The 22,590-nt window shown below is 44.7% G+C and overlaps 1 protein-coding gene across 12 annotated transcripts in view; it reads right to left on the bottom strand.

Moving 5' to 3' along the window:
* The window catches only part of BTRC (beta-transducin repeat containing E3 ubiquitin protein ligase), a 172,875-nt gene that overhangs the window by 109,427 nt on the left and 40,858 nt on the right, over positions 1–22,590 (bottom strand). For 7 of the 12 annotated variants that reach the window (XM_075935605.1, XM_075935603.1, XM_075935608.1 and 4 more), the window contains one exon: positions 8,848–8,955. The exons of the other annotated variants lie outside the window; for them this stretch is intronic. In XM_075935605.1, the coding sequence (XP_075791720.1) occupies positions 8,848–8,955 (108 nt within the window). The remainder of the gene's footprint in view (positions 1–8,847; positions 8,956–22,590) is intronic. 12 annotated transcript variants of the gene reach the window in all.

Genomic DNA, 22,590 nt, shown 5'->3' with positions numbered 1-22,590 from the left:
AGTGCATTGTGGAGCTCTACAATACCTCTAAGCAGATGTTCACAATCCTCAGGAACTGGAGCTAGCTTTAAAAATACCTGCTTCCCTTCAATGTGGCACTACGTCTGCCATTTGTCAAAGCAGCTTTCTACACCTTTCTGACTTCTAACAGGGGAGGGAAGAGACTCCAGGCTTGGCTGGCAGAACATGTTTTTTTGGGGGGTTTTTTTTTAAGCTGATCAACCAACCAATGCTGTTACGCTAGACCTCCCGACTCTGCTTACCAAGAACAGCACTGGGGTTTCCACAGTGACACGATCATTCATGCAGAGTTGAAACAGTGGCAGCTTAGTGGCTCCAATGCGTTTTTATGTTAATGATTGCACTGACTCTATGCTGGGGTGAACAGTTGAGCGGTGTAGGCTCTGTTGTACCACTTTCTTTGCTGCTTAGGCTTTGTTTACACATTAACCGCTGCTTCAGCACTTCAGGGAAGACAATCTGTCGGCTGACGGAGGGAGGGGGATTCTACCAGAGGCATAGGTAAGGTCACCCGCCTCCGCAAGACACCCTAGCTTTGGCGAGGAAAGAATTCTCCTGATGACCTAGCACCGTCTACACCAGGGGTTAAGCCCGTTTAACTGCGTCACTCAGGGTTTGGATTTTTCACACTTCTGAGTGATGTTATATGCTGAACTAATTTCCTAGTGTAGACTGGGTCTACATACATATTTACAGTTGAAATAGTATTTATATTTTTCAAAAGTTACAAATGTTAGACATTTAGGTGGAAAAGAAACACACTTTTCCAGTTGTTAAATTGAAAATTACTCTTGGAAAAGCATTTTTAACAGACACCATGCCACTTACTCTTCTATTGCCATGTTTGGAAAGTTTTCTTTGCAATCATACAGACCAGAACCAATTTTTTTAAATGGAAACTGATCCGAGAGTTGATTTTGAGATAACCTAGAACACTAGTTCTGAGGATCTAATGAACCAGCCAGACATCAAGATCACTAAAGCAAAGCGGAGATAAGTAGGTTCTCTAATATTTGTTGTTGTTGAGTGACCTGCCCTATAGCACAGTATGGATGTGTCTACACAGCACGGTAACTTGAAATAAGATATGCAATTTGAACTACGCAAATTGTGAATCTTATTTCATTGCTATTTCGAAAAAAGCTTATTTTGTCATTTGGCGCTGTCTACACAGCGCCAAACTTCAAAATAAAAAACTATTCCGAAATGTCCCTTACTCCTTGTAAAATGAGATTTACAAGGACGTCGGAATACTAAATCTAAACTACAATCGTCAGAATAAATTAACAACATATACGACAATATGTGAGCCAGAAATAACAGGCTTGCTGTGAAGAGGTGGGATAGCTATTTTGGGATAATCCAGTGTCCTGAAAAAGTGTTGCAGTGTAGACATAGCTTCTCTGTTTAACAAAGTCCCACCCACATCCAGACACATGCAGCTACACTAAGACTGCAGTTTCCTTCTATTTAAAATCACAGATTAGGGCAGTGCTTTTTTTGTGATGGTACTGCCTGGTATGCAGTACCAGCACCTCCAGACGCAGTACCGGCACCTCCAGTCAGAGCTCAACAACTTTTCCCCTGGAGTACCGGCACCTTTTTTTTTTTTTTTTTTTTTTTTTTTTAAAACACAGAAAAAGCACTGGACATGGGTATACATCCATCCCACTCCACCGGAAATTAGACTCCTGAACATCTAACTCTGCCACACCACTGAATATCGAGCAGTTAATTTGGCTGCTTTCTGTCTCTTCTCTATCCCCTTTCATGCATTTAAATGCTGTAGTTTTCAATCTTATCAACAGGGCCCTACCAAATTCATGGTCCATTTTGGTCAATTTCACACTTTTAATCATAGGGATCCTGAGCCAAAACGGTGTGATGGGGGGCTGCAAGGTTATTTGTGGGAAGGGGGAGCTTGCGGTACTGTGACCCTTACATGTTGCTGGTGGCCATGCTACCTTCAGAGCTGGAGATCAGCGGCTGCTCGCCTAGCGCCTAGCTCGGAAGGCAGAGCTGCTGCCAGCAGAGCAGGGCCCTCCAGCCTTCCAGCTCTGAAGGCAACACAGAAGAAAGGGTGGTAAAACTGCCACCCTCCTAAATAACCCACAAAAGATTTTCATAGGGGAGGGGGCATGATGTATTTTACATGGCCGTGAATTTGGCAGGGCCCTACTTATCAATGGGCCAGGGTGAAGGATGCAGGAGGAGTGGGTTCTGAACACCTCCCATAAGAAACTTTGCTTAAAAAGCCAAGCGGCACATTGTGGCAGTGCAATATTTCATCGCCAATACAAGGAATGTGCAACAACACTGCAACTTTAAATCTTTGCCTCCTCTGTCAGTCTCTCTCCCTCTCATTGTGATGCCAAAGGGAACAGCAATCAGAGTGGAGATGTTCAACGTGATAGAGGTCAGGACACCGGTGGATCAACGTACCAGAAACACGACCTTGTTTATTTTTTTCCCCAGTATTATTGTTTACAGGGTACTTTGCTCATGTACCTTGTGGTTCTTAGCTAAAAGATGAAATTACAGCCCAGGATGAAGCACTCAGGCACACATCCAATTTGTGTTTCCATCTCAGAAAACAAAAAGCTTTGGAGGCCCTCGGGCTGCCATTCAAACTTGGAGAGGCTGACATTTTTAACAGCATGAACCAGAGACTGGCAGAGGGAATGATCTACTGCATTTCTGACTTGTCAATCAAAGATCTCACCTCTGCTGTCTTGTAAACAGTTGGGGGCCACCTAACTACATTCATAAACAGGGGTGAGCCTGCCACCAGCTGAGGGGTGCGGGAGCCACATGCTTTGGATCTGAGTCACCAAAATTATGATTCACTTTTATAATCTCACTGTAAATAGCCTGCGGGCACATTTCACAGGGCCACTGGCACAGAACCAGAGCAGGGGGAATGTAAAGCATGAGTTGGTCAAATGCAGCTCACTCGCTATGCCAAAGGCATCTCTTGACCAGACAGGATATTTCACCTCCAATTAGACACCAAAACTATCCATACTAATAATTCCTCTTGCCAGTGCTGAATAATTCATGTTAGAGAAACTACAGCCGGCATCTGCACCCAACACAGTGACTGCAGAGCATGCACAGCTTGTGTCGTATGGGTTACTTACCTTAGGGCCATCAATAAGATCATTATTACTCTCGCATTCATAGCCACACGGTAATGTTCAGTAGTGAAAACCTCAATGTTTTAAACAAAACCTGTGAAGAGTCTGAAGGAAACTTGCTCTGAAATTTACAAAGACAGCTGAATGTGGGACGTAAATTACTGGCAATGCCCCTCCGAAGAAAAATCATTTCATATGTATCCGCATCAGTCAGAGCAAAAAATGACAAGCAAGCAAGCAAACAAACCAGCCGCTCTTTGCTGCCTGAGTGTCTCAAGCTGTGGCCTATGCATCTCAATCATCCCACATCTTTATCCCTCGCCCTCTCTAAGAGAAGGGACACATGTGCCATCAGCAACTTAATCCTGTCTGATCGCCTAATGTTAACACTCCCATCTACTTCATTCTAAGGGCTTTGCCCAACCAAAGACAGCACCCTCGGCCACGAACAAGGAAGCAGCTCTAGTCTGCAGACAACTGCGCAGATCACAGCCTCTTTTATCTTTACTAAGGAGCTAAAGCCCATGGAAGCCATGTCGTGTGTGTAACACTTCATGCTCAAGTACGCGATTCAAGCAGCCTAATCTACAGCAGGTTGTGGGAACGTATATGAACTAGCCTGCAAAGCACTCTAGGAAGACTACAGTGTCTCAATCCTCTTCACCCAAGAGGAGGTGTCTAACTTCACCATAGAGAATCTAACCCAGGGACTGGCAGGATCCGGCCTGTGGCCCACTCTGGAAAAGGGGTGGGGGCGAGAAACTTTGCGTGGTCCCCCGACCCCAAACTCCAACTGATCTGGGGGCGGGGGAGTGTACAATGTCTCTTCCCAGCCTCCACCCCCTGGGGCACACAGCACATAGAGGGAGCCACCAGCTGTTCAAAAGGGCTGGGGGTTCCTTCTATGTGCCATGTGACCCTGGTGGGGGTGAGAGAGTTCGTGGTGATGATTGGCCTGGGAGGCAGGGGAGCGTGTGCGAAGTCTCTGGCCCCCCAGGGACGCGTGGCCGTGAGTGGCACACAAAGGGAACCCATGTGGCTGGAGCTGCGGCGGGACGGAACCTGTCTCAGGGACCCTCTGTTGGGCTGTGGGCCAGTGACTCCCCGCCAGAGCCTGTTTCTGGCACCTCAGCCCCTGCCTCCTACACCCAGCCCCTCCCTCTTCCTAACTCCCTGCCCTAGGTCACCACCCAAATCCTCTGCACACACATCCCGCCCCAGCTCACAATTCCCTCTCAGATCCTGCATCACCTGCTACAGCCCTCCCCTAGGTTAAAATTCACTCCTGAACCCCTTCTCCCTCCCAGACCCTACACCCCAACCTTTTGCCCCAGGTCACAACCCCCTACTTCACTCAGACCCCACACCCTCTCCTGCACCCCAATTCTCTACCCCAAGCTCCCTTCTGCACCCAACCTCTGTCCCAAACCCCACACTCCCTCCACAGAGAAATGCAGCCCTTGACCACTTTCCAAAATCTTGGAGTGAGCCTCCATCACAAACTATTCCTCACCCCGATCTAACCTGTCTCTTCTCCGTGCCACCTGTCACCATACTACGGGCCCTCAGAACTGGCAGCCTACAACTGACAGTGCTACTCCTGACTTTATTTTGTTTACTTTTCTTTTTGAGCATCCAAAATTGTTCCAGGCACCTGACAACAATGATAGGGCCCCTGCCCCCAACGAGTTTCCCATTTATATCAGATGTGGCACTCCTATGGGGTCAAACAGACAAAAATAAAAACACGTGTCCTCCGCCATGGACTTAATGAATGAGCTTGGTCAAGTCATCTAAACTCAGTGCTTCTCAGTTTCGTCTCCTGTGCAATGGGAATAATCACACTTTACTTGCCTTTCTGAAGTATTTGGAGATCTACAGAGTGCTCTAAATGAGTGCTAAATTCTATTACCGACAAACATGTTACCCAAATAATCCAGCAAGAAAACTCAGTTTTTGCACATTCAAACCTTGCATCCTTGACTGTCTCGAGACACTTTTCACTCCCCTGTGTTTTAACACCACATTTAACTGTAAATAAGGGTATACAGGCAGCTATGTTTTTAAATCAGACATATACTGATTCTTCTGAATTTCTGATCTTCCTTTTCTGACAAGTACTTTACCTGAGGAAGTAAACCATTTTCTTCAAAATGAAAAAGATTCACTGAAATATAAATACACCTTCTGGTGTTCATTCTGAAAACTTAAAAATATTCTGTTTCAGAGGCAACTCTCCATATGACTTTTTATTGTTGAGAGCATCTGCATGCAAATAAGATTTCTGTTATTTAGGTGGGTCACAGTGGGCTAAAATTTGCCAACAATTTGGAATGGCATGTTCTTCATGGACATTAAAGTCCTGATGGTGCTTTTACCTGTAAGAATAAGGGATCGGTCCTTTTGTCATCTTCTGCTAAAAGTCTATATTTGCCCCCTCCCCTCAGCTGCTACACAGCATGTCATGTACCAGTTTTTTGTTGCTATCCATCAAGAGCTGGTCGACCCTACTTTGTAAGCACACTGGGATATTCTGAGATGGAGGCACTAGAGAGATACATGGCTCCTGATGCTTACTCCCCCACAAAGTCAGAACTCCAGCTTTGACGCGGTTTCCTGTTGTGACGTCACAAAGCACTGCCAAAGTGAACTGAGGGACTGTAAGTGCCTGTTTTCAAACAAATGTTTCTGATAGTAACACACAGAAGGAGAAACTTGGATGGCACCTGACCTAACAAGAGAATTCTCTAACTCGAATACTTGCCAATTCTTCCCATGAGGTGTCAGCAGGTTGTTAGCTGCACTATTCAGAAAGTGCCTGGTTTGCCATTTCTGTCAGCATCTCATGGCAAAGCATGTAAATAACTAGACAAATTCAGCACTGACTAAGTGGCCTTCCAGATGGCACCCTCTTTCTTGCCACAAGCAAAGAAAATTGATATTCTTCTCCAGTTTCTTCAAGCTTGCTACAAAAAACAAAAATGTAGCTCAATAGTAGCAAATTTGCTGGGCTACAAAAACCCAGTCTTAAATTGCTACATTGGAAAATCTGTATAGCACATACAAAAAACAAGTGGAAACATTTCTCAATATCCTAGTCACCGATGTGTTCCAACCCTACAGTATCCACTCAGATTACTGCAACAATGCAGAAAGCAGCCATACCACCTAAAGAAATCTCAGACCTTGCAAGCTAATAAAGGTCAAACCTATTCAAAACCTGATTGTGATAAGGACAATGCAAATGCTGCAGAAACGGTTGCTGGGTGTTCAGAGTTTCTCCCCTCACTTAATACAGAGCCAATGACCCAGCATGGGACATGGGGTACCGTGCTGCTGGAGAGGTGTTTCAGATGGCCTGTGAGCAGAGTTCCCTATCCCCCATGGTCATTACATAGACTTAGAACTTTCACCCAGGAGTTGAGTGTAGCTAAAACCCAAATCTACAATGTACTTTCAAATGGAGATGTTCATCAGCACTTCTAGTCCGAAAGCGCAGTGTGCCTGCCAAACAGGTGGTTTGCTCCGCTTCAGACAGGTAGGGGGGTGGGTGGGAGGGTGTGTGTGTGTGTGAGAGTAAAGGTCTGATATTTCTAAAACCAGAAGTCCATGCTATCAGAAATAGATTAAGCAGAAAGAGGGATATCAGCTTTGAGTATGCAATTGCACCCCACACACTATCAGGTTCTGCCCTTAAACAGAGCTTAAACATACTGGGTATTTATTTCCCGAGTACAAACCCAAAAAGAAGCCCATCTGATTTAGTCAAATTATGCAAATCAGAATTAGAAGTAGGAATCTAACTACTGCCTGTGCCTCCAGAGTCCTCTTAGGAGGATATAATGCTCTCTTCCCCTCCCTCACTGAAAGCTCTGCAAAGAATTTGCCTCTGCCAAGGAGGGCTGACAGGACACCTTCCAGAGCCCATCAATACTAGTGCTAGGTCAGCTGGAAGGGTTGCTGCAGAATGACGTAAGACATTTAAGCCTCCTCTGGGACTGAGAGCATCTCTCCATACCACTCCCTAATCCCGCCAGTCCTGGGAGCAGAAAACCAGGCCCACAAGAAAACAAAAGGGTTCTTGCATGCCCTTCTCTTGTTAAAAGGCAGGCTGGCTCAGGAATTGCGCTTAGATTCCCAGAGGCTGCTAGTGAAAAGTCCCATTGGCTACCATTATCCTGAGACCACATACTGCAGCTATATCTTTCTAGTGCAAGCCTTGAAGCAGTCACTTAGACCATTGAGCCACTCCTGAAATACCTAAGCTTCAACAAAAAACAGGACTATGTAGCACTTTTAAAGACTAACAAGATGGTTTCTTAGGTGATGAGCTTTCATGGGCCAGACCCACTTCCTCAGATCAAATTGTGGAAGAAAATTCATATAACATGAATTGGTCATATAATATGATTGGTCACAATCATATAACCAATTTTCTTCCACAATTTGATCTGAGGAAGTGGGTCTGGCCCACGAAAGCTCATCACCTAATAAACCATCTTGTTAGTCTTTAAAGTGCTACATAGCCCTGTTTTTTGTTCCAGCTACACCAGACTAACATGGCTACATTTCTACCACTATTCAGAAGCTTCAGTGAGTACAGAATCAGTTCTCAGCTTCCACGAAGGCGACACCTGGGCACTCGTTCCGCACTGCCTCTCTCGCTGCAGTTCGTGTTGTTGGCAATGATTTGGAAGACCTGAGTAGTCTGGGATGTGGCCTTCGCTCTATACTCTCTATCAAGACAATTAAGATTGGATGGGATGGGTTTGCTATCAGAACTGAAGTCCGAATACTCCATATCTAGTAGCAGACCCTTTCCCATCCTTGCAATTAGTCCTCTTGACACCTCAGTCACAATCTATCAACTTCAGAGCACAATGCAAAACGGCACTTGCTTTGTGCAGCATCTGATTAACTTTTCTGTGTTCTAATTTTCTGTAACTTAAGCTCCTGGGCTGCCATTATTAAATCTAACAAAATAAATACCAATTCAGGGCATCAGTTGTTAGCATCTCTGCACCAGCACATTGCAAAGTCTTCCAATAGTTTTAAGAAACATTTTGACAGACAAATTAAGGCAACTGGGTACACAGGGCATCCCCACTATAAGTCGCCCCGGTATACATCCGTTCCACACTAAAGTCACTGACGTTTTTAGGAACTGATGCGCTATAAGTCCTCCCGTTCCCCACTCTTAAGTCATGCAAAAAACCCCCCAAAAAACCCCAATCTGCACAAATGGAAGTCAGCTGCGGGAAAAAAATTCCCCGCTTTAAGGTGTTTCACTGTAAGTCTAAGTTTTTTGGAATGTATCTTGGACTTACAGCAAGGACGGCCTGTACGCAGGCGCCGATCAGAGACTGTATGAAGAATATTATCTGTCAGTTATACCTGTTAAACTTCAGCCGCATGCTTTTGATAAACCTGAGAACCAATGGCAAAGTTGATGGTAGCAGGCCAATTCAAGCAAAATGATATTAAAAACAATGCAATGAAAATGCCCCGGACTGATATACTCAGAATCTACATGGGATGAGTTTAATGACTGCATGAGTTTTGAATGGCATGGGAAAGCACACAGTTCGAAGCAGAATTAATGGATGTAAGCGAGCAAGAGAAAGCAAGAAGCAGACATGCACACATGAACAACAAAAGAGAGAGAGCCAGAGGTAGAGAGAGAAAGTACCTGGAAGGCTGTGAGTGCGCCAGTCCCTGGGTTATACAGGCATCGCAGCGAGGGCATGCTGTCCGCCAGGCTGGAGCAGCCCAGCCACAGAGATCTGGGCATAGAGCACTGCAGAGAAAGGACAACTATGAGATGGGACTGAATGAGACAGGATGGCACAGATTACAGGAACTCTGACGGCTTAGCTGAGTTGCAGCTGGCCTTTAAGGCTGAAACAGCTTCAAGGAACATGCTACTGATCAATTTGTCCCCTGAGAAAATACTTAGATGACACAGGAGCAAAAAAAAAGTAAAAAAAGAGTTTATGGTCCAACAAATTAATTATTTAACCACCTTTCTGTATCAGTGTTTGTATATACTGTGCTAAGCAAAGTTATTTAATCAGTTCTGTCTCCCTCCAGGCATAGCCAACTCTCAAATACACCGTGGAGTGAAAGATTCTGCAAGGTAAGCAGAAAAATGAATGGCAAATTCACGTTGGATCGTGCCAGAGAAAGAGAAAGGATTTGCTAGATTTTGTTCCATGCACTCCCATCCCACCCCCTGCATCCAGAGTGAGTGGGGAAAGAGGGGAGAAGATCCTGCAGACCAAGGGCAATAAAAACTCAACTCCTGTTTGGAAGTTTTCTGTTTCTTCTTGCTCTGCTATTCATTGACTAAACTGTAATTACCAGAGCAAACTGATTCTCCACTTTCCAAATGGATCATAAACAAAATTAAGAGAAGAGGCAATCAACCCCTCAAAAAAGGAAAATAGTATTATTTAAATACTATTCAATTCTGGTATCTAGAGCTGTTAAATCACTAGCATTGAAGGTTAAAAATATGGACTTGCATTTTGACGGCAACCTTATTTTTATCAGTTACAGAACTTTTGTGCCATAAACATTGCTGTTTGTTGTACCACAGGCAAGGTGGCGTAATGCCAACGCATTTCAAATGGGCAGCTAGTGACAAACACAGTAGGATATGACAGATTAGTTACATGAAACCTCACACCATTGTAGTCTTCATCTCTACTCTCTTGTACCATATTAAGCCTTTTTTCTAAGAAGCAGGGGGATGAGAGACAATTTGAGTGGAAGGGACAGCTGTAATGGTGCAAAATGGCAGCTGCCTTTTGAGCCATTATTTCTCACTGCTCTGGGAGGAGTGAAAAGTCCTGCATTAAATTGAATATGTGGGAGCCATGTGAGCACTCTAGAAATGGGCAGGAAAAAGACAGCCTCCTCTATTCATAATTAGCTACCAGACTGAAAACCACACTCGAATTAACCCCATCACCAGTTTACACCATGTCACATGAGATGTTTTACTCCAATTTACACTTCCACTCCAAAAAGAAAAATATTTTCCAAATTCACTGGAGAATTTGACCTAGGGAAAAATGGTTTTTAGAAGTTTAGATTACCCTACAATCCTCTCATCTCAATTTTATACCTAAATTCTACACTGTATAAATAACCTAAAATTCAAGAATCTATACACTTTATAAACATTCCTAGTTCACAGGGGGGTTTGAAGTTAAAGTGTCACCTATTTTATTGTCAGGCGCAGGAATTATGGACTAGGTATCACAGCAATAGAAACTCAAGTCACAATTCTCCGTCTGCTGTTTTAACCTACCAGCAATACTCGCTCCCACCTACAGAGGAATTCTAAATCCCAATGCAAAAAAGAAAGAAAGAAAACCAAAACCTATTGTTATTATCTATAGAGCACTTATCATCATGTCCAGGCAACTGTACAAAGCCAGTCTAAAAATGAACAGGAGCAAAAGGCACATCTCTATTTTGTTTTAAGTATTTGACATTTTAAATAATGTATTAATTTAAAACTAATTTTTATTTGTCAGTGTCCGCTTTCATGGAGCCTGCTGCTCACTAATAGCAGCCAGGAGATCAGCTACCACGATATTGTGTCCCCAGTAATGCAAAACTAAAAATTAGCATTGAACTGCCAAACACATTTAATATATTGCTGACACCTCAAGATGCTCTGCTAAGTGGAATATAAACATTTAATTATAAAAAATGCATGGCTACAAAGCCAAAAGCCTAGCCATGGGTGTTTCTCGTAAGTACGTATTCTAGAGATTTAAAACATACTAATTACAGAGCTGTCCAAGTGCCCCACCCAACAGAATCTCTCTAATTCCTTCATGACTAAAGATTCTGGCCACCCAAGCTACTCCTCTCTCTCCAAGTCTACAATCACTCATTTTTCATACTACAATAAGCAGCCATTTACTTTTACTGATGCTAGTATCAAGATCTGACTGACCCACAGGAAGCAGAGAAACCATCTCTTGATGCCACAACATTTTTTTCAACTGACATTTACAGGGGATGTTAAAGATCTGTTTCACAGAACTCACAGCTAATCAGGATGTACTTATTTACATATGCAAACTAGTTAATAATGGTCCACACCTCAGTTATTATTGCTCTGGGAGGATTCAGTACACAGCAGAAAATAACCAACTCCTTAGGTGACTTTTGAGCCCAGTCAGCTAGGAGTTCTCATGTATGTAACAAGATTTACATTACCATTGGAGTTCTGTTCCTTTTTTTTTAATCAACATTTGTCTTTAAAAGAGCAAAGGTTCACACATTGGGGGGAAATGTCATTCCTATACTTGCTTTCTGCCCATTCAAAGAAGCAAGGACTCTAAATTACAATTGGGGACTGAAAGAAGCTTATTCACAGGCTTGAACAAAAGGCCCCAGGTGTTTCAATAGAAACAGCTTGTGTGTAAATCAGATGAGTGACCCAAAAGAACAACTTCATTTACAGCCTGATCTCTGAAAACCTCAACACCCTCTATCCCCATCCACCAACCAAGCTGGCTGTCAAACACTCACTTCTGTAAGGACCACTCCACCAACAAGGGGCTGGTCTCAGAATGTACTATTTCAAGCTGACTGACAAAATCGTTTCTTGAACCCCCGTCAATCTACACCTACATGTATTTTTGAAAGGCACAAGGAGCACTGAATTTTGACTGTAGCCAGATGGGAATGTTGATATCCCCACAAGGCACTGATCCTAAGTGAGGGTAATTTCTCTGCACAGCTAACATTTAATTACAGTGGTTCAGACTTCTGCATACTGTTTGGACCCAAGAGTGCTTTACAAAAATGAATAAGTTACGTCCATTTCATAGAAGAGGAAACTGAGGCGGGAGAAGAGATTTGCTTAAGGTCACAAAGCGCACACACACAACACAGACACACAGAAATTAAGTCCTCATTCCCAGTCCTCTCCTTCAAGCACAAACATGCGCTGCTACCCCAGAATATATGAAACGCAGTATCGGATCAGACCAGCGGTCCATCTGTTCTCTCTCTCACAGCAGTCAGTACCAGCTGCTTCAGAGGAAGGTACAAGACGTCCCAAAATGGACAGCTAAAAATCAACTCTCTCATAAGAGAATTGTCTTCCTAATTCCATCACCAAGGGCATATCTACACTACACACTTAGCTTGGGCTCTGCTTTAGGTTTGATTCCAAACCCCACTTCTGTCCACATACTAAACAGTGTGAATCAGGCCAGCAAGCATTCAGGACTAGGACCCAAGACCCTTCCTTCAAAGAGTGTAGGTCACAGTCAGAGACCAAGAACCCCTGAAACGTCAGTCCAACTCCTGTCATCGTGGAGTTAGAATGCAGCTCATTGCACAGAACAGAGTCAGAAATTCTGCAGGTGCAATGTGCGTGCAATACTGGCACAGTTGTGGGATCAGCGTCAAAGACCTGGGTTTACAATGCAATATAGACATGCCTTTATTGTTTGGCCTAAATGTTGAAGCACAAAGGGTTTTTAAATCCCACTTAGAGCATACTTACCGTAACCATGAATTTCCTTTAAATATAAATGTATTGTTTTCTTATTTTAATCTGGCAAAACAATACATTCAATTATATTCTGCTGTAAAGACAGAGACGAATTTGGAATTTTACAGAAAACATTTTTTTTGTTTTAAATTGGATGCCTTTAAACTTCACTTGATATCTTCTTGGCTTTGTATTATATGAAAGGGAAAATAAGAGTATCAAGTTTCTCTTCTCTACACCATTCATTATTTTATATACCCTGGTCTCATGTGCCTTTATAGTCTTCTGTCTGTATTAAACAGTCACACGCTTAAATTTCTCCTCAGAGAGAAGCATTTGTTTTGTCTTTGATCTCCGAATAAATACAAGGTAATGCATTTCATTTTCTAGTGGGTTGTCCAGTCACCTAGCTTTGGTAAATCACTGTGAAAATCCTCATTCTTCTTCAGCCTAACTGGTGTAGATTTTTGTGATTGGTGCGCGCATACGTGCACGCACGCATGCCCCAACCTTCCCAATTCATCTATTATATATTTTGAAGAATTTGTTTGTGGATTTGTTTGTGTCATACTTCCGGATTAACTACAGATGCCAAATTTTGCATAAACAATCCTATCACTTAAATTAGTGGAATGCACTACTTTTTACACAGGAATCTACTGGGTGAAAGGTTTAAATAATTATTTTTGTTTTTCATCAGAAAAAAGTCATGACTATTATGATTAGAGCTCAAAAATATTTGCTAACAAAATTAAAATAGAGTCACCTATTCAACTATCATTTTAGTGCAAAGAACATTTTTACTGTTACAAATCACAAAATAATTCCAATTAGTTACTGAAAGAATAATGGAAGCTTTATTATGCATGGTAATTATTAAATAAAATGAATGATGTTTGAAGTTGAAATTCTACAAATTTAAAACTGTTCTTTTACTTCCCCTTTTCAAGCAAATTAATACAAATTCTATTACATATATTTAATTTCTTGAACTTTCCTGTAAGTGTAATCTATGTAAAATGACTTTGCCCGGTCAATGAGAGGTCTCACCTGCTAGCTTAAATATATTAAAACCTAACCCATCCAAGCACAAATCTCATTATTAACTTTTGCCATTTTAAAACAAACGATTTATTCCTGCTCTTTGTTGTCTTTTAGCCAGGTTCTAAACCATAACGATGCTTTACCTTGACAAAGTAATTGTACCAGCCCTGTTTTATCAAATTTATTCTCTTGTGGGTCCTTTTAGTATGTGTGTCATGTCAGAGGTTACTAAATATTGTTTTAGTAAATTCTGCTAGAGGTCAAAAATGCATGCCCTCTTGCAAAACTGAATGGTCCTTACTTGGGGGAAAAAACAGATAATTTCCAGAAACACAGTGTTTTAAAAATATAGTGCACAATGTGTGTGAAAACTGAACTCTGAACTCACTAATAAAAAAAAATGTGACCTAGTAATTCAAAAATTAGATATTTGAGGGGGGGGGGAAAGCAAATTTGTGGGGAATTTAAGCTAATAAGAGAGGAAATAGGAAGAAATATTGTGGTCTTTGTGTAAAGAAGGTTGAAGCAACCTGACACCACAATTAAGGTGCAAGCCTCTTCATGTTCACAATACAGCACACTTCACAGTGTGGTATTGGTGTGCTTCTAGTATAGCTATAACGCCTTTCATTTTACAGGTCATGTTCAGCGTCATTTAGCAAGTCAATGCCCAGACAGAAATAGAATTCAGAACTCCTCATTCCAAGTTCTGATATCTGGTCAATATAATCTAATACTAGGTTTGGACATGCGCTGCTTGTTCACATCTAATTCTACCTGAGCTCCTGCAGGGTTGTTCTCATGTGGTACAGGGCACAGTGTTCTGCACAGTTCAGTCTTTCAATGATTAAGCAGCAGGACTTCTGCTTCTTTGGGAAAGCGTAGTTTTACTTCCCACTTCCCAACACCCACACATGAGAAGTGTGGAGAGAGACTATGATCACAGCCATCTAAGGTTTGAAGAGTGTAAATGGTAACTAAGGAAAGGCATTGTTCCCGCTGGACCAGTGCACAAAGTAAGGGGAATGAGATAAGACTAAGCAGAGGGAACTTAAGGCAGAATACCAGCAAGAAACCTAAACATGAAGGACACGAGTTGAGACAACACTTGTGTTCCAAAGGAAGTGGTGAAAGTTCTATCATTTAAAACTACAGAAACAATCCCCTGGAAACTTGGCTGCAAGAGAGCAATCATGCAATGGCTGGGATTGGACTAGCTGGGACCAAACACTCCTAGTTTCTGTTTCTTGGAAAAGATGTCACTTTGTGAAACAGAACATTGTGGTCTTTTGGCCAGCACTGAAGAAAACTCTTCCAGTAAAACATCCTTTTCTGGAATATTATTGCTTGTACACTTTTAAAAATAAAACGAAGGCAACGTGGCTTAGGAATGTTGACCAGTGTAAGATTAGGACTTGAAGAGCTTTCGGTGAGCTGGAAAGCTTGTCTCTTTCATGAACAGAAGTTGATCCAATAAAAGGTATTACCTCCCTCACTTTGTCTCTCAAAGGTTATACCAAGCACTCGCATTGAGAGGTTAAGAGTCACAAGGCCGTCAGTGCACAGACTCCGGTGACAGCATAATAGACTAAACATGTCAAGTGGCTTGTGATCTATCAGCAGAGAAGCGTTTTTTGCCATTGCCAGTCACTGTTTTATTGTTATGTGGATCATACACAATAAAAGCATAAGAACACGCATGTCTATAACCCTTCACTCCTGCTCAACTGTGCCTTTTTGCTGCCACATCAATGTCAAAACAGTACAAGTTCTACCACTTTGCCACTTGCACTCAATGTGCACTTTTCATGTCACCATGGAACTTACCTCATTTTAGGCAACATATCAGTTACAAGTCAACTAGCATGTATAAGTTCCTGGGAATAGCAGTTTATAATGCAACAGCCATAGATATTCACTTTGGCTCAAACTGAGTATTAGGGATGTTAAATTTCGATTAATCAGCTAATTGAGTAGTCAATGGAAATTCCATCGACTACTCAATTAGACACTGGGGGGGGGGGAGGCATTCACTACCCTCACTGCACCTCTGCCTTTTAAATGCAGTAAGAGCAGCCCAGCTCTTACTACATTTAAAAGGCAGAGGTGCAGGGTGGAACCTGGCGCGAGCAGGGACTGGAGCAGACCCCACTCATGCCTGGTCCCGACTGCTGCACCTCTGCCTCTTAAATGTAGTAAGAGCCGGGCGGCTCTTATTACATGTAAAAGGCAGAGCCACAGCACTGCTATGCCTCTGCCTTCCCCGCCCTCCCCAGCACCACAGAGACAGTGCTCGTGGGAACGGGCTGTTAAGCTGGCTCCTGCTCCTGCTCCTGCCCCTTGTCGCCTCTGATATAGAGGCAGCAAGGGCAGAGGGTGTGGGGAAGAGAATGTGAGTAGTTGACTATTTGACTACTCTCTTACATCCCTACTGAATATACAAATTCCAAGCCCAAGAACAGTTTTCATGCTTTCAACCTTTCCCGTGCACATACAACTGCACACACCTCCCTGCACCTTTGGATCAAAGAAAAACATCTGAACAGTCAGAGAAAAAACAAGGTACCGTATATACCAGCGTACAAGACGACTTTTGATGTTAAAAAACATCCCCCAAAAATCGGGGGTCGTCTTATACGCCGGTTATACAGGCGGCGGGGCAGCCCAGGTGCGCCTGGGCTGCCCTGCCGCCCGAGCCCCTCCGCGGCTTTGCGAAGCCTCGGGGGAAGCCGGTGGTGGGGCATCCCAGGCAGGGCATCCCAGGCTGCTGCGGCTTTGCTCCCGGTGCCTCTGGTCTGCTGGGGACCGTCTCCAGCAGACCAGGGACACCGGGAGTAAAGGAGGCGGATTGGCGCTGGGGTATAAAACGAAACCCTATCTTTTAACTAAAAAATTAGGGGGTCGTCTTATACGCCCAGTCACCTTGTATGCCACAAAATACGGTATTTCCAGGACATATTTTGTCCTGTCACATGGGATTTAACCGGATTAAAAATGAGCGGCATTTGGCAAGCAACCAATCATTTATGGGGAAAGAAAACCAACACAGTGCTTTTTAATATGTGTGTGTGTACACACACACACACACACACACACACACACACACACACGGGATATCAGGCACTCTAAATACATAATTACATGAAAGCATCTCCCAGTATCCACAGGAGCCATTTCAGTGAATTGTGTAAATAATATGCCTTTAAAAAACCCTAATATATGAATATAGGTTTACTAGTTGTGGAACAGTTATATATACCTGAGAGACCAGAATACACAATTGGGGGGGGGGGGAGCGGGAAGGTCTCTGCCTAATTATGAATCTACCAAGAGACTAAAAGGACCCAGAGCAAATTAATACTTTTATAACTTTCTCTGAAAGTTGTTTATTTTTTGTTTGCAAATAATAAAAACAAAAGAAAGAAGAGTAGGTCTTAATTAAGCCCACAGAAAAACCCCTGGAAATTAACAGTTAATTCTGATGTTCACTTGCTATTACAGGATGCTGTGCCCTGAACTTATTTAAAACATTTAAAAAAATCAAATCATTCAGATTTGATTACCTGATGACTTTTTTGAGAAGCGTTTTTAATATTTAAAGATGATCATAGATCTAAAATTAAACTTAAACAGGTAATGATTAGGAGGATATCCTGTTATTCCTTGAGATATGTTGCTCATGCACATTCCATACTACATGTGTGTGGGCCGAGTGCACAGTAGCCAGAGAATTTTCCATAGTGGTGTCTGTAGGACTGGCTGTGAGAGTATGTCTCAGCTCCACCTCCTCTCAGCTCCTTCTTGCCAAGAGGGGAGAAGGAGGGTGGGTCACGGAATGGACACAAGCAACGTGACTCAAAATACAACAGGTAGGAAAGCTTAGCATCCCTTTTTCTTTGAGTGCTCACTCGAGGCCATTCCATGTGAGGTAACTCACAAGCAGCACCCTCAGAGGTGGGCTCAGAGTTTTTTGGATGTGCTGACCGCAACACCACTCTTCCGAAACTGGCATCGCAAGGAGCTTTGTGGGTCACGAAGGCACGGACCAACAGGAATGGTGCAGCTCTGCAGAAGTCACGGATTGGCACGAAGCCTGATCTCTCATGGAACAAGGGGTCATGATGGCTGGAGGCAGAACCTTCGACTGCACGTAACAAGCCTGGATACAGACAGTTATCCAGGATGAGATTCTCTGGGATGACACCAGCAGCCCTCGTAACCTTTCTGCTACCGCTACAAAGAGCTGCGCAGACTTGGGAAGGGCGTAGTCCTCTCGATATAGGCGGCTAGGGCCTGCCTAATACTCCTTGGTGGTCTTGTCCTTGAAGAACTGTATAAGGGAGGTCTGACGCCAGGGCTTAGATCTCAGAGAGTCTTCTGGCTGAGGCAATCACCAGCAGGAAAGCAACCTTTCAAGAGAGACGCAACACAAAACAAGATGCTAATGGCTGCCTTGAAGAGAGGCCCAGTGAGCTCTGACAGGACCATGGGGGAATCAGGTCACAAACCTGGGGTATTTCCAGGCCCTTGAGATACCTGACTGTCATTTCATGGGATAACACTGTTTTGGCTCTGCAACTGGAGGAGAGAAGGCTGAAATTGCCGCTAACTGCACTTTAATAGAGGAGAGAGACAGACCCTTACTGTTTGAGGTGGAGCAGACAGCAGAGAGACCTCCATCCCTGTCTTCTCTGCAGTATCCCACTCAGAGGCCCAACAAGTGAAATGTTTTTACTTAGCCAAGTAAGTGGCTCTGGTGAAAGCCTTTCTGCTACCCACTAACACTTGTCAAACCTGTTCCATACACGCCTGCTCCTCAGGGCTCAGCTACCGTGCCATCGGATGCAGGGAGACGAGGTTTGGGTGAAGCCAAAGGCCCAGGTTGATTGTCTTGTGAAATCAAGTCTGGACAGGATGAGAGCATGAGTAGAGCTGCTATCGAGAGGCCGAGAAGCATGCCGACCCAATGCTGGAGTGGCCGTGCAAGAGCTATCAAGACACTCCTAAAGATCAAGCGGGGCAGGGTTAGCTTGTGAACCAAGGGATCGGTGAGAAGGCGTACACAGCAGGTCGCCTGCCCATGAGAATAGGAAGGCATCACAGAGGGAAAATCCGCTGGGCCTGCACAGCGAGCAGAGCTGATGTCACTTTCTTTTCTGCCTGATGCCAAACGGCCCACATGGGGAGGCCCCCGCTTCGGGAACATGACACAGGCAATCTCCGGGTAGAGACACCATGCGTGGTGAGAGGAATTGGACTTGCTGAGGTCCTCTGCCAGTATGTTCCAGGCTCCTGGGGTACCGGATGCTTTGAGGTGAAAGGTGTGTTTTACACAGAAATCCCACAACTGCCATAGGGCTGAAGATCGAGCTACTCCCTGCTTGTTGATGTAAAACATCAAGACCATGTTGTCTATTAAGACCTGTACTTTCCTGAGTTCCCTGACATTTCTATGCTGGGAGAGTTCTTCCTGAGACCTTGAGTCTTCACACTGCCGAGGTGGGCTCCTCACCTCAGCTCTGAGATGTCCTAAACAAAGGTCACCAACTGCTATGGGGAGGCAAAGCATATCCTTTAATTAGAAACTGGATCTCTGCACCCGGTCAGTGAAGCCAGGTGAGCGGTAGAATTGTGAGTACAGGGTCTAAGTGGTGTCTGTTTGGGGAGTAGACGGCCACCAGTCATGCATGTAGGGGTCTAAGATGTAACTGTGTGCACTATTCCACATAGGTACATGCCCCCATGTGGCCCAACAGTCTGAGGCAAACCCAGAGGTTTTAAGAGAGCGGGCTGCAGATCTGGTCTGGCATAGTTTGGAATCTGGTCTTTGGCAAACAGGACTTGGTGGAATCGAGCACCGTCTTGATGAACTTTTATCCTCTGAACTGGAAACAAAGTTGTATCTAACTTTAAAAAAAAAAACAGCACCTGAAAACTGGCCCATAATATTCCAGTACTATGCTGGGCTTGAGCCTGCAAGAAGTCTTTGATCAGCCAAATATCAAGGTGCGGTCAGACTCTTATGCCGTGACACCTGAGGAATGCCACAATGATATGAAAACCTATGGGGCTGCCAACGGGCTGAGGGGAAGTGCATTAGTGGTGTTGGTCCATCACAAGCCTGATGTATCTCCTGTGTCCGCAGAAGATGGAGACATTAAGGCCGCATACGTCTCCTGGAGGCAGGGAAAGAATGGGAGGCCAGAGAGACCATGAAAACCTGTTTTCTGAGGTATTTGTCAATGTGGCACAGGTCCAGAATGGGCTGTAAACACCCTGTCCTCTCCCTTGGCCTTCAGAATTAGGAAACATTGGGGATAAAAAGTCTTGAGGAACCTCCCCAATGACCCCTCCATACAGGAGGGCATGTACTTTCTGGACAAAAATCAGCTTGCGAGAAGGGTCCCTGAAGAGGGACAGGGGAAGGAGGCAGGGAGGGAATGCAAGAGGGAGGTCATCTTCAGGGTCAGGGGGACATCAGGTCCTTTGACACCTGAAAAACCTTTGGAGTCGAAGGGGCCCACAGGCTTGAGGTCCCATGATTGCTCCTGGGAGCCAGAGGTGGGTCCCGACCTGGACGCTGCATTCAAAGCAGAGTTGCCGGAGCCAACAGCGGCTCTGGGGAGGACTAGTGGCATGGCGTGGATCTCCCGGCAGCAGCCACACCCAACTTGTACCTCTTCAGCACTGCAGAGCGCCCGGTCTTGGCATGTTCTTTCTTCCTCGGCCCTGGGGATGGAGAGGCATGACAAAGTGCTCCATGCTGATTTGGAGCAGCTCAACTCGGAGGCCGGTCTCAGTGAGGAAGGCCTTCAGACGAAGAGCTCTACGTTTCTGAATGCGCAGTCTGAAGCTTCTGAAGATCTGGCACTTCTCCTGAACCCGCGTTTCCCAAGGCACTCGGGACAGCTACACTACGGGTCGCTCACTGGAAAGGGCTTGCTGCAGGAAGAGTACGGCTTGAAGACTGAGGCATGCCCAACCGCTGGGATAACAGTCCCACAACGAGGAGGAACCACTATTCACACTAAGAACTACAGACATTCACTACAATAACTATATAATATACTACAAATCCCAAACCACCACTGGGAAAGAAGCCTTACAAGAGCAAGAGGGACTGTTCCAAGCCACCATCACGGGTGGTCAGAAGGAACTGAGCAGCCTGTCCTACAACTACCACTACAGGAAAAATCTTCAACTCTACAAATGGCGCACACACTTAGCAAGGAATGGACACGAGTAAGCACTTGAAGAAGAAACTCTGTTACAATTCTACCACCAGCGGTGCTCCTCAGAATTTCTAAACCAGGAACCAAAAAAGGTATGTATATACTCGGGGCAGCGTATTTCCATGTTGGGCCCATGCTTCTGCTTCACTGCCCAACTATGATACCCCCCTTTGGGACATCACAATTAAGGACCTTTAAGCACTACCACAATTCACCATACAAAACCCACAAAAACAAACAGCCTTCAAGCCAACGAGCATCAGTATATTTCCCTTACAAAAGCACTGAGCCAGATCCTGAGAGTTTGGAAGGGTTTGCTTCAGAATTGTCCCCTACGAACCGGAGAATTAAGCCCTTTAGCAACGTTCAGTGCCAGCACATTCATTAGCACCTTCCCACTCCAAGAACATGAGGACGAGTACTGGACTTCCAGCCAAAGCACTGATTATGGACGGGTTCCCCCACGCATCTTTCATACCAGCCTCTAGCTAGTAGGTTTAGTCCTCTGACGGTAAGCATTTGGTAAATTTTACAAGCCCTACAATACCTACGAACCTCAACCCATCAAAGTGATTTCCCCTGGTCTCCTATTCATGTCTGCAGTTCCTTTTAACTGACTTCTCATGTATGCTTTTAACTCTGACTTCTGTATTCTCTAAAGCAGGGGATGGGGAAACCTACAGCCCAGAGGCCAGATGGAGCTTGCCTGAATCCGGCCCCTGAGGCTCGTGGCTCCCCCCAGCATTGGGGAGCTGGTGCTCCAGCCCTGCGACCCCCCTCGCACCCAGACCCTGCACTCCTGGCCCACTTCTGCACCTCCCTCCTGCCCAGACCCCACACCACACTCCTGCTTCCTGGCAGCCCCTCCCACACACTGAACTCCTCATTTTGGCCCCACCCCAGAGTGTATGGGGGGGGCCCACAAAATCTACTAGCCTGGCTCCCCCAGGCTCTGGTGTATGAAGAGAACGTGGGATTTCGTTGTTTATTTTATTTGCTTCTCACTTTTGTGTGGCCCCCGACTGATTTTTCTGTGGGTCAGCGGAAACTCAAACCGAAAAAGGTTCCCTACCCCTGCTCTGAAATGACACCTGGACTACAGAGTTAAACGCTGACTTCAGTTACGTCAATGATCAGAAACCACTGCAATTACATTGCTTGTACATGTTCACACACAGCTTCTGTTGTCGGCGGAGCAAGTCCACAGGCGACATACAGCACCGGCCGAGCAGTGTACTGCGTGTAGCTATTTTACTGTGCACACAGCCTCCTTTTGCTAGGAATTTTGAGAATGGATCGCAGTGCCTCATGGAGGTGTGACCACCACCCTTTATGACGCCATTTTCTCCATCTTCATTCCAACGGCTTTTGATTGCATTTTGTGCTGTTTTTCAACTGCCCCTGTGAACTTTGCGCCTGCCATCTCTTCCTGAAAGCACGGACTCTGCACTGCTCCCTCGTCTTGTGGTGTGATCAACACAAAGTAGCTAATCCTGCAGTATCGCATGAGTCGTGAAACCGAACAAAGATCCTTGCTGTCTCCTTTGCTGTGTGCTGTGGAAAAAACAATTCAAGAGCCATGTTGGCATTCAGAGAGCATCTGCACACGACTGAGCGTCCCTGTTGAAGC

This window comes from Pelodiscus sinensis, chromosome 8 (assembly GCF_049634645.1).
Source record: "Pelodiscus sinensis isolate JC-2024 chromosome 8, ASM4963464v1, whole genome shotgun sequence".
In the NCBI taxonomy this organism is placed as follows: domain Eukaryota; kingdom Metazoa; phylum Chordata; order Testudines; family Trionychidae; genus Pelodiscus; species Pelodiscus sinensis.
Note: the sequence above shows the minus strand (reverse complement) of the source record. Positions and strands in the feature narration are given on the sequence as shown.